The 12,326-nt window shown below is 42.3% G+C and overlaps 1 protein-coding gene across 5 annotated transcripts; it reads right to left on the bottom strand.

Moving 5' to 3' along the window:
• Nucleotides 1-1,652: 1,652 nt before the first annotated feature.
• On the bottom strand, nucleotides 1,653-12,326 carry nfyba (nuclear transcription factor Y, beta a). 5 transcript variants are annotated; one of them, XR_008632237.1, is made up of 8 exons: nucleotides 12,196-12,326; nucleotides 10,016-10,103; nucleotides 8,944-9,074; nucleotides 7,024-7,221; nucleotides 5,984-6,062; nucleotides 5,803-5,882; nucleotides 2,181-3,551; nucleotides 1,653-2,125 (listed from the first exon to the last, which is right to left on the bottom strand). XR_008632237.1 is itself a non-coding variant. In XM_055154138.1 (7 exons), exons 2-7 carry the CDS (start codon nucleotides 10,098-10,100, stop codon nucleotides 3,519-3,521), a joined length of 606 nt encoding a protein of 201 aa, XP_055010113.1. In that variant the 5' UTR covers nucleotides 10,101-10,103; nucleotides 12,196-12,326; the 3' UTR covers nucleotides 1,653-3,518. The 5 variants fall into 5 exon arrangements, 4 of the variants coding, with proteins under 4 accessions (XP_055010113.1, XP_020779319.2, XP_055010114.1 ...); XM_055154138.1 differs by having other exon boundaries at nucleotides 1,653-3,551; XM_020923660.2 differs by having other exon boundaries at nucleotides 1,653-3,551; nucleotides 10,016-10,100; nucleotides 12,196-12,279.

The raw sequence follows: 12,326 nt of genomic DNA, 5'->3' as shown, positions 1-12,326 counted from the left end.
TTGAGCAGTTTTGGCAAATAAAAAGTGAATTCAATTAATTTTTTCAGACTGGTTTCAATGTATTTCAAAAGGCACAATTTAACTTTCTGTGGTGGAAGGTCACTGCTTAATGCTCCAAAGTACAGCATTAAACATCTCTTGCATTTCTTCTTTCACAGGTGATTTTATTGCTTAAAGGTGCAGTATGGAACCTTCTGGAGGTGTCACGTCACCTGGAGATAAAATCACAGTTTGGAACAGAACGGAAAAGGATGTGTTTTATGCCATACGGTGGAACATTACAGCAAACCAACATTTCCATGGAAACAGTGAAATAAGAATCAGGTTTGTGGAGATGCAAGCCCGCTCACAGTAAGGACGCACGTTTCTATAGACAAGTGTCAAAAAGTGTGGAACATCACCAGACACGACTTAAACCCCCCCCCCCCCGCCAGAAAAGTTACATAGTGCGTCTTTAGTGTAAATTTACAAAGTAAAATACAAAGTCCAGACAGATCGTTTAAGCAAATAATAATGTCTGTATTGATAAATTAAATGTAAAATAAACCCAGCTTTTAAAAAATGGATTAAAGAACTACTCTTACAGTTTTTTTTTGCAGGGTTCTAATGCAGTTTCCTCCTCACAAACAGATCTGAGCTGTGTCCGAATGTCCACACTAGTCCCTGACCACTCTCTCACTACAGAGGCCCGCACTCTTTAGCGTCCTCTACTACTGCTGTAGTCAAGACCTGTCCAAGACCACAGGGTCCCGAGACCAGGACGAGACCTGAGGCTCTGAGGATCGAGACCAAGGCAAAACTAACACTATGGCCTTTTGAGACTAAATCAAGACCATCTTTGTCATGTTCAACATTTATGTGTATTTTAGAGTTATTTTGGCACATATATTTCATTGTTTTTAATAAATCTATCTTCATTTTATCACTCGAGTGTCAGACCTCAAGACTGAGTCCACACGCCTTCAAGACCGAGAACAAGACCGAGTCCACACGCCTTCAAGACCGAGACGAGACCGAGTCCACACGCCTTCAAGACCGAGAACGAGACCGAGTCCACACGCCTTCAAGACCGAGAACAAGACCGAGTCCACACGCCTTCAAGACCGAGACCAGACCGAGTCCACACGCCTTCAAGACCGAGAACAGACCGAGTCCGAGACGAGACAAGACGAGTCCACACGAGTCCACACGCTTCAGACCGAGAACAGACCGAGTCCACACGCCTTCAAGACCGAGAAGACCGAGTCCACACGCCTTCAAGACGAGAACAAGACCGAGTCCACACGCCTTCAGACCGAGAACAAGACGAGTCCACACGCCTTCAAGACCGAGAACAAGACCGAGTCCACACGCCTTCAAGACCGAGACGAGACCGAGTCCACACGCCTTCAAGACCGAGACGAGACCGAGTCCACACGCCTTCAAGACCGAGACGAGACCGAGTCCACACGCCTTCAAGACCGAGACAAGACCGAGTCCACACGCCTTCAGACCGAGACAAGACCGAGTCCACACGCCTTCAAGACCGAGACAAGACGAGTCCACAGACCGACAAGTCCACACGCCTTCAAGACGAGACGAGACAGACAAGACCGAGTCCACACGCCTTCAAGACCGAGACAGACCGAGTCACACGCCTTTCAAGACCGAGACGAGACCGAGAATAAGACCGAGTCCAAGCGCCTTCAAGACTGAGACCAGAGAGACCAGACCGAGTCCACACGCCTTCAAGACCGAGACAAGACCGAGTCCACACGCCTTCAAGACCGAGACGAGACCGAGAACAAGACCGAGTCCACACGCCTTCAAGACCGAGACGAGACCGAGAACAAGACCGAGTCCACACGCCTTCAAGACCGAGACCAGACCGAGTCCACACGCCTTCAAGACCGAGACAAGACCGAGTCCACACGCCTTTAAGACCGAAACAAGACCGAGTCCACACGCCTTCAAGACCGAGACAAGACCGAGTCCATGCGCCTTCAAGACCGAGACGAGACCGAGAACAAGACCAAGACAAGACCGAATCCATGCGCCTTCAAGACCGAGACAAGACCGAGTCCAAGTGCCTTCAAGACCGAGACAAGACCGAGACGAGACCGAGAACAAGACCGAGTCCAAGCACCTTCAAGACCGAGACAAGACCGAGACGAGACCGAGACGAGACCGAGTCCAAGCACCTTCAAGACTGAGACAAGACCGAGTCCACACGCCTTCAAAACCGAGACAAGAGCGAAATCGAAACGCAGTCGAGTCCGAGATGAGACAAAGACCCCAAAGAAAAGGCCGAGCCCGGTCTTGAGTACTACGACACTACCCTCTACAGTGCACTCATTCACAGAGAGATTCGGACACGCAGCTCACTACATCCGGGTCACGTGACTCTGGTGTTTGGGTGAAAAAAAGTTAAAACTAAACTTTGATAAAACTTGATTTCTGTCATAAATAAAGATCAGATCAGATGTTTCACATGTTTAAGGACTATTAATAATCATATCCATTTTTGTGACTCTGGATTTCACGTTAACGGACTGGATTATTTGATTTTTGTCTGAAATGTGGACATTTTCGCTCTTTTAACATCTAAAGTAAACAGATAATGAGTGTTTTATTCAGACTCAGGATCAGAACCATAAACCAGCACTTATGTCTGCTTCATTCAGTCATGTTGTGTCCAGTTAAACATCTGTACGCTGTTGTTTTCCCGACTCTCCCAGTGCACTGTGGTCTATATTGACTGCTCTAGTGACCACCGATACCCTCTTCTTTCCAAGATGCATTGTGGGAAATTTTGAATACAATACGTTTTCACCGCATGGACATTTGGACGCCAGTAAAAATGGCGTGACCCCGAAGTCGAGCAAAGTGTGGACATTCGGGACACTGGAGTTGTGTTTTGTTTCATTCACACATGTTTAACACACAAACCCTGCACATTTAGGCTGAGTTCTTCTCTCAGACAGAAAACACTCAATTCCACCTTGTGAGGTCATGTGGTAATACAGGAAGTGCTCCACTGCGTTTTTAAACTGTTCACAGCTTCACTAGAATCATTTGGATCATTTCAGCCCTGGAATTGCCAATCTCTACTGAACTAAAGGTAAAATGAGCTGTTCACTTGAAAACTACAAGGTGGAACAAAGCATTTGGAGCTTTGGAGATGTAGACAGACTATTAATAAAATGCTTCTCAAACGTGTGTGAATGAAACAACAAACACAAACACAACTCCAGGTGTGTTTTTGAGGAGGTAACAGCGTTAGAAAATATCTTAAAGCTCACAAGAGTTGGTTTTACACCAGCAGATAGGGTTTTTACAGTGTAATCTTAAGACTAGCCTTAAAAACAGAGCCTCTTTCCGTCCGATTTGAACCAAAAATCCCAAATCGTGTGGTGCTGAATGACTACACTACTGTCCACCCGCGCAGGCAGCCTCTGTACACGCCTCTCCTGCTCAACTTTGACCTTTGGAGGTCGGCGGACATCACAGTTGTAGTTTTTGCGGAGGTCAAACTCAGGTCATGAAAACTGGATCTGCTGCACAGTGGGGATCTGGAAAAAAATAAATAAATAAATAAAAAGTTAAAAAGTAGAAAAAAAAAAAAAACACCCTCAAAAAATTATAACATTAGATATCAGACTCTCCAGCAGAAAACTACACAACGCACCTTTTAAAGCTCTGACAAATGTTTTCTCCATGGAGATATTATTGTTTTGCTGGAATGTTCCACAGTATGGTATTAAATAGAGCCCGACCGATATGGATTTTGTTGTTGCCGATATGAAACCGATATACTGGGAGTTGTTGCTGCCGATAGCCGATATAATCGCCGATATATTTAGTGATGTAAAAATTCACTGTAAATCTTGAATTGTTTTTAAAAAAACTTAGGTTTGGCTCTGGTGGTTTTTAAACTGGGTTTATTTAGGCAACATTTATTGTTATTCTGCCTCTTTACATGATATGTCATAGGACTAAAGCAGGTCTAAACCAGGACTGAACCAGGACTGAAAAAGGACTAAACCAGGACTAAAACAGATCTAAACCATGTGTAAAAACAGGACTAAACCAGAACTTAACCAGGACTGAGTGTAGGGACTCGGTCTCTATCTCTCTCCCTCTCTCGACCCCGAGATTAGTCCTGGTTTATTTATTTTATGCTGAATATATTTATGCACGTTTTTTCTCTCCTATGCACACGCAGATTTTTGAAAATTTCGTTTTTAGCCGTTGCCGCTGTCAAACTACCACGAGTCTGCACGCGACGTGAAGAGAAAAAAAAAGTGAGCGAAGGAGAAAACACAGCTCCCAATCCCAATAAGGATCAGGCTCCCCTCGTTCGCTTCAAAGAGCCGGATCTAAGAACCGTTTCATTCGCGACCGACCCATCACGAGTAAATAAACAATCGCTATTAGCCTTTAGCCGTAAATGCTGCGCACCGCGGTAATTAATTATATGCGCAAATTAAATCGTTCACACGTCTGTTCACAGCTCATTTACATATCAATGCAGGTCCAGTAACAAATATGCAGCCAATATAGCCACTTTACAATAGACCACCAATAGAAAACAGCCTGTTTATGTGCGGGAGTTACAGCAGCTAATCGCTAACCTATAAACAAATGATCAAAACTAGCTTCAAAGTCGACATATTTCCAACACTCACCGCTCACACAGGCTCCTCCTCACATCACAAGTCTGCACTAATAAATGTCCTTTTAATCCAGACTCAAACCGATTGTCCGTAAAAAGAAAATAATCTAAGTGTTGCACATGGCTCTGTGTCTGCGGGTGTAAACATGAACACGTGACCCTGTGGTGTGTTCAGGGACAGTACGACACACACACTGACAAATGACTCCGTAGATAAATACTGATGCGGAGCCACATATTTGGACATTTATCTGTCTGTAAATTGGATTAAATGAACAGAATGTAGAGAGTCTAAGCTTTATAACGAGGTATAACATGCCCACGGGAAATATCGGCCCCTATCAGCAAGTATATCGGCCGATAGCCGATATGCTCCCGATTGCTCGTATCGGCTGGTAATATCGGCCAACCGATATATCGGTCGGGCTCTAGTATTAAACCTTTCTCTCTTCATGGAGACCAAACCAGACCAAGTTACAAGTCAGATCCGTGGAGAGGCGACCCCCCCTCACAGTCACAATGTCTGATTTTCTAGGTATTTTAGAGCTTTAAAACCACTTGCAACTGAACAAATGTAAAGTACAGTTGTTTAATGTCATAACGTGGAACATTGTTTTTAACATGGAGATAGATGGACTTACTGCTGTATTGTGGAAAACTCTAGTCAAATTAACAACATCACCACTAACCACTACACCAACAGGTCAGATCTGTGAAGATATGAGCCCACTCACAGTAAGAGCGCATGTTTCTCAAGAATTTTTTTTTTTGCTTGTAAACAAGTACAAGTAAATACATTTAAAGTTTATACTGTGGAATATTCCAGGGAAGCAATAACCATAGAAACAAACAGTGATGGACCCCCAGACCAGAAAAATTACAAAGTGCAGCTTGTTGTTTGCTGACAAGAAATTGCCACCACAGTTATTGGTCAATTAAGTTCTGTCACTTAGTCCCGGTCCAGCTCCGGTTTAGACCTGGCTTAGATCTGATCCAGACCCGGTCCAGTCCCTGTTTTGTCCCAGTTTAGTGTCCTGGTTCAGTCCCCGGTTCAGTCCCCGGTTCAGTCTTGGTCCAGACCGTCAAGTTGTGCTTTAGTCCTGTGTTAGTTCTGCTCCAGTCCTGTTTTAGTGCCGGTCTGTAGGTACCTGTTGGTAGGAGGTGGTGTAGACCATGACGTTCTGCTGCTGTCCGTCTGAGGTGATGATGCCGGCGGGGAGAGGGGTCGCTGAAAACACAGTGACTTCATTAAAAGGTGTTCTAATGTTGTTTCCTCGTCACAAACAGATCTGAAGTTGTGTTTTGTTTCATTAACACACAGATACTCACAGAAGCTCTCGTCGGCCAGTTCGTCTCCCACTCCGTCTCCCAGAGTGACTCCAGGCATCCCCTTCTCTCCTTTCAGCGCCTGAGAGCACAGCATCACAATCACAAACACAGCTTCACACACTCCACACACTGAGTTTCAATGCCTTAAAACAAAAAAAACCAAACATTTCAAACAGTTTGCAGTGGTCCAAAGTCCAAATTTTAAAGGCCCTGTAGTCGATTTTGCTCCATGTATTAGAGCTCAATGTGACTTGCCCCAGTACAGAGCTGTTATAAGCAGCTCTTGAGGTCAAAATCATTTCTCTGTGTACTGTCTGCATCTAATTATACAATTAGCTGTTTTTGTCAGAGAATCAGAAAGTGCGCTGTTAGCATGCTCGTTGTTTACTATTCATTTGCTTTATTGTAACGGAAAAACTCTGGTCTCTGAAAGTTGTGAAAAGCTTTTCTAAACTCATCATGGTGAGTAATGAGGACGCTCTGAATGCAGTGACGAAGAACTTTGCACCACTGTAAACTGTTTACAATGAACTAGTTCTGCTTTTAATTTTTTTTAAAGGTTCTATTTTAAGCAGATTTGACTCTTGTGAGCTCTTACCCGTGTTCAAATCTTCCCTCCTTACAAACAGACCTGGAGTTGTGTTTTGTTTCATTCACACATTTGAGTAACTCTTTATTATTAGTCTGTCTACATCTCCAAAGCTCAAAGTGCTCCAAAAGCTCTGCTCTGCGTGACGTCATGAGGTGGTAGTTTTCAAGTATACCACTACATTTAACCTCTAGTTCAGTAGACCGACAATTCCATAGATGAAATTATCCAAATGATTCTAGCGCAGGTGTACGGAGTTTAAAAACATAGTGGTGCACTTTTCCTGCATTGCCACGTGACATCACAAAGTGGAAAACAGGAGCATTTTCTGTTTGAGAGGAAAACTCAGCCTAATATTTACAGGGTTTGTGTGTTAAACATGTGTGAATGAAACAAAACTCCAGGTGTCCAGGTTTATGATCAGAATCAGTAATCAGACTCGGCTCCGTACCTCTCTGAACTTCTGCAGGTAGAGTTTGAGCGGCTCCACGTACATGTCGAACCCCAGCGTGGACATGGCGAACAGGATGTCCTCTCCGTTTATGGTCTTCCTCTTCTCCTGATGACATCGCTCTGACGCCTCTGAGGTGATGAAGCTGATGAACTCGCTCACACACTCCTGAACACACTCTTTAGCATCTTTAGCGATCTGTCACACAAAGACACACAAATTTAGAGGTTTAGATGCACGGGGAAATGAAAAACAACCAAATTCAAAGTCAGTCTACAGAGGGCATGTAAAAATCATTGAAAAAAAGTAGTATCGAAACTAGATGGTCATTTTTTCCAGGTTTTGATACAAAAAAAAAGTCCAATTGACAGAACAGAGCAGAACCTTTCCTGAATGTGTTTAGAACCATCTGGAACTGGATCAGAACAAATATAAGAGACTAATATACACTCATGGACCTGGTTTAGACCTGGTTTAGACCTGGTTTAGACCTGGACAACTATAGAAAAGAAAGTACTACCATTTAATGTGGAAAATCACAGTATATTTTTATTATCATTGTAGAATCGGAATTGGCATTAAGTATCAATTCTATTTGTTAGTGTGATTTTTATGCAGCACTGTCAGATTTGAGCTGCAGAGGGTACAGTAAGTATTTTCTAAGGCTAACTATTACGGGTGGGACGAAAGAACTTTCATGAAATGAGACAAGAAAAGAGATGGGGTCCACAAGACAAGACAAGATTTTGAAATATTTACAATAATCGGATCAATTCACAATTCTGGACACATGGTTTTTAATTGGCTTCATTTTTATATATTGTGTTGTGAATGTATTTTATGTGGTGATGTAATTCATTTACTTTTTTGTTTACATTTTTATTATTTAAATTATCTGACTAAAACTGTCCCTCTCCTTGTCTCTCTGCAGCTCTTGACACGCGTCCAGGGAGTTAGAGTCAGAAGTTGAAAAAGCTGAACTTTTGGCGTCGGACACACTGCATCAACCAATCAGGGACAACTATCCAGTGACATAACAATGTTATTATCCGGAAAAAGGAGAAGAAAGCCAAAGATCCGGGAACCGGGGCAGGGAGCCACAAACATTAGCGGAGTATAAATATATACACACCCCAATCCACAGGACTAACCCAGGATTAAACCAGGACTAACCCAGGACTAACCCAGGACTAAACCAGGACTAAACTAGGACTAAACTAGGACTAAACTAGGACTAAACTAGGACTGGACCAGGACTGGACCAGGACTAAACCAACACTAGACCAGCACTGGACCAGCACTGGACCAGGACTGGACCAGGTCTTTGAAAATTCTCATTTAACTCAATATTTCTCTGTAGCACCGTATCGTGCTTCAAAATTTGTTATTGTGACGGGCCTATTCGATTCATATTGTAGCCCTAATTTCCATGGAGACACGCATGAAAAAGTTACATAGTGCACCTTGTGTGTTTGAATGATACGACAGTTTAAAGGGCCCATATTATGCTATTTTCTGATCTGTGTTCTAATGTAGTTTCCTCATCACACACAGACCTGGACTTGTGTTTTGTTTCCTTCACATGTTTAACACACAAACCTGCACATTTAGGCTGAGTTCTTCTCTCAAACAGAAAACACTCTGGACAGGAAGTGCTCCACTGTGTTTTTAAACCCCATGCAGCTTTGTTAGAATAATTTCTACTAAACTAAAGGTAAAAGGAGCTGTTCACTTGAAAACAACCTCTTCATGACATCACAAGGTGGAACAGAGCATTTTGAGCTTTGGAGATGTAGACAGACTGATTATAAAGAGTTACTCAAACATGTGAATGAAACAAACACAACTTGATTTTGCATTACACAGGATCTGTAAACAGCACTGGGCTCAGGTCGTTTTGGCCGGTGTCAGAGTCTGTACCTTTCCGGTGGTCGGCACGGCGTTCTTCATGATTCGTGCCACGTTGGCGATGGGCAGGTAAATATCCTGCTCTCTGAAGTTCTCTTTGATCCCACTGTCATCGTGGTCGTTCAGACCTTCCTCACCCTCGTCTGGAAAAACAAAAAACAGAAAAAATATTTAACTAAAACTGATAAACACATGGCAGATTCCCATATTTTATTATTATAATAATATAATCTTTAAATCTGTTCTATAGTGCTTGCGTATGCTCTATAGTTCTCATCATTCTGTTACAATTTGGACATTTTAAAAACACAACATTGATCTAAAATGATTTAATAAAAGAAACAAGTGCACTGAGTTCTGTGTTAGAAAAGTGTGGTGTCCAGTGGGAGCTGATGTGGCCGTAAACGTCATGACAACAAAGCGTCACATGCTGTGGGCCCCTCCAATGGAGAACTGCACGTCACACTAGAGCAGAGGGTTTTTTGTCTCCCTAACCCTCAAACATGAATCACTCCGAATACAATTCTGGGGAAACAACTGTAACATGGTTAAAAGCTCTAAAAAGTCTATTTTGCAGAATAGGTCTGCTGTTTTGTATCTGTGTAACATTTCTGGAGGAAAGTACACCACCTGCCTTTCTCCATGGAAATGTTATTGCTTTGCCTGGTATTATTTATTAATTTATTTTACAATTTAAAACATGTCATTAAATTACAGCTGTTTTAATTGCTAAAACACACACATACCTTGAAAACACACACTTAAACAATGAGTATGGATGACTAATATTCTATATTAATTCACTCCTCACTCGGTGGTGGTAAGATACTACAGGACTACCAATCTGCACTATCAAAACCATATTCATACAGAATGTGGATGAAATGTCTTGCCTAAGAACACAACAACAGAACTAGGTCAGAGTGGAAATTGATCCTCTGACCTTCGGGTTGAGGGACCACTGCCCAGACCCCTGTTGTAACCACTGAGCCACTGAGCCCCAGGACTGAACTTCAAATAAATCTCAATTAAAATGAGATCAACTGCAGAGCTCGAGCACCAGGAAACAGGACCTGCTCCTTACCGTCCTGTGACTGGAGGACATAGTGGCCGTACTCTCCGGCGATGCCCAGCTGAGAGGCGTCTGTGGTGGAGTTGTCTGCGTCCATCTACTGAACAAAAACAGGTTTTAATGAGCTATTCACTAGATATTACAATAAACATTGAACCGTGCATATTGTAAAAATATCGTATTGATGGATTTCAATATTGTTACATCCCTATAGCTGGAAACAGCTCATTTTTTCAAGATTGGCGCAGATATCAGACACATGCATCGTGCAGGCGCATCCTTACTTTTACATATAAATACTAAATCTTCAACACACACACTCACTTCTCTTCTTACTGTTGTCCCGTAGAAATTCTAATTAACAAATACATAGGAATCATCATTATTCGACTAACCAACTAAAGGACAGCTCAGGAAAATCCCTTTACAGCCGTGTTTAAAAGCATACACCACAAGTTTCATTTATTTTCATTTTTAATCTGCTCTTATTGCGAATATTTTATATCTTTTACAGAGTTTTTTATTAACAGAGGAGACTATAGTGCACACTTTGTTGCCTAATGTCTCATCATGGACATTTAAAAGTAACTAAACTGGGCAAACACAACAGCTTTAAGGTTAAATATTAAGGATGGGACAAGATCTCATGTCAGAAAATGCACACACGAGGAAAATTATCTTGTGAAATTGTTTTCCGTTTAGTTTACATCTAGACTGGGCAAAAAGACTTCAGGACCAGTAAATGATATCTCTACTACTACTACTACTACTACTACTACTACTACTACTACAACAATAAAAATATTAAATTAGAAAACGACAAAACTGCAAACGGGATTCCATAGTTATTTCAAAATCTCATCTTGTCTTGTATTTGTGGGTCTAATCTTGTGTCTCATCTTGTGGAAATTGTGCCTTATCCCGTCCCTATTAAACAAGATGACCAAAATTTAAAACAGGAACATCTGTTTTTTTGGTGGTTGCTAATAATATAATTGTGAAATGAGTGTGTAAGGAAAACTGTTCTGCAATCAGCCCATTCATGACTAACATATGAGTCAGTACAGTCACATTTTCTTTGTGTTTTGGTAATTTTTAAGCAGATTTTTTTCCTAAACAAATGACAATTTATGTCTCTCTTTACTGTTGGCAGGATCAGATTGGTCCAAATAGGGACACCAGGGACATTTCTTGTCTATAACAGGGACAAATCAGTGGTTTTGTATAAATCTGCAGGGACAGGGGACACAGGATCAAAACTGGGACTGTCCCCGGTAAACAGGGACTTCTGGTCACTCCACTATTAAATATAGACAATAAAAGTAATTCATACTGTACAAATTGTATGAAATGAAATTATTTAAATAATTTTTTGAGCCACCACAGTCTCCACAGAATACATGGGAAACACTGGATTACAACAGACTACAGAATATTATCATTTTGATGGGACTGGGAAAGAATGTATTATTCCGAACGCTTTTCCCAAGACCTTGAATCAGCTGATTTGCCAAACAGTACACATTACCTAAATTAATTTTAATCAAATCTGCACCTTTTTACTTTTACATCCAGGTTTTACTTTCACAAAAATACAAGGCACGGTTTTACGCATGGCTCCTTCATTTGGTAAACGCAATGTGCCAAGCTACATTACGCCATTTTGAAGCTTACGATTAATAAATAAAACTACTTGCAACGCTGCATCTCTCAGGATGAATTGTTTTAGGGTTAAAACGTGCAACGTGGACATTAATTGAGCTCCTCCGTTGAAAAAGCTGCAGTCGTGATGGCAAAGCTAACAGCTGCTAGCTAACACTGCACTATTCACCAAAATGTGCAAGCTGCAGTGGACTGACTCAAGTTTTCTGCTACAGAATGTTTACCAAACCGATATCCGACACGTTTTTACCTGTTATTAACATTATTTTCAAGCTCGTATCGCAGTGTGCACCAATTTCCTTTGTTAAATCCACTTTGGCGAGGCTCGGGCCTGTTCTTTTGTGCTAAAGGAAAGCTACGGCGCTGCGTGTCAAAATCGGGTTATTTTCAAAGTTTGCCTTGATGCTCGCGTCCAAACCAACTGTGCTCATTCACCGCCACAACTAATAAAACCCGGAGCCACTTCGGACATTTCCATTCGAGCGAAGGGCGCACCGGGGAGCGATCATTGGCCGCAGCCGCGCACAAACCTGCGGATGATGGGATCCTGGTTGGCTCGCTGCGTCCGGCTGAGTTCGCTGAGACTCGGTGGTTGGACAGAAAATGGCTGCGAAAGAACCAGTCCCAGCGCGGAGCAGAGGAGCAGAGGCGCGGAGCTGTG

The sequence above is a fragment of the Boleophthalmus pectinirostris genome, unplaced genomic scaffold (genome assembly GCF_026225935.1).
Source record: "Boleophthalmus pectinirostris isolate CB_2022bp ecotype Guang Dong unplaced genomic scaffold, ASM2622593v1 HiC_scaffold_18, whole genome shotgun sequence".
NCBI lineage: Eukaryota > Metazoa > Chordata > Actinopteri > Gobiiformes > Gobiidae > Boleophthalmus > Boleophthalmus pectinirostris.
Note: the sequence above shows the minus strand (reverse complement) of the source record. Positions and strands in the feature narration are given on the sequence as shown.

Excerpts from the sequence above, each read along its gene's own strand:
- nfyba (XM_055154138.1), bottom strand. The coding sequence starts at position 10,100 with ATGGACGCAGACAACTCCACCACAGACGCCTCTCAGCTGGGCATCGCC. Across the intron at positions 9,075-10,015 it reads TGTCCTCCAGTCACAGGACG|ACGAGGGTGAGGAAGGTCTG; the intron begins GTAAGGAGCAGG and ends TTGTTTTTCCAG. Across the intron at positions 7,222-8,943 it reads CCGTGCCGACCACCGGAAAG|ATCGCTAAAGATGCTAAAGA; the intron begins GTACAGACTCTG and ends TTTGTGTGACAG.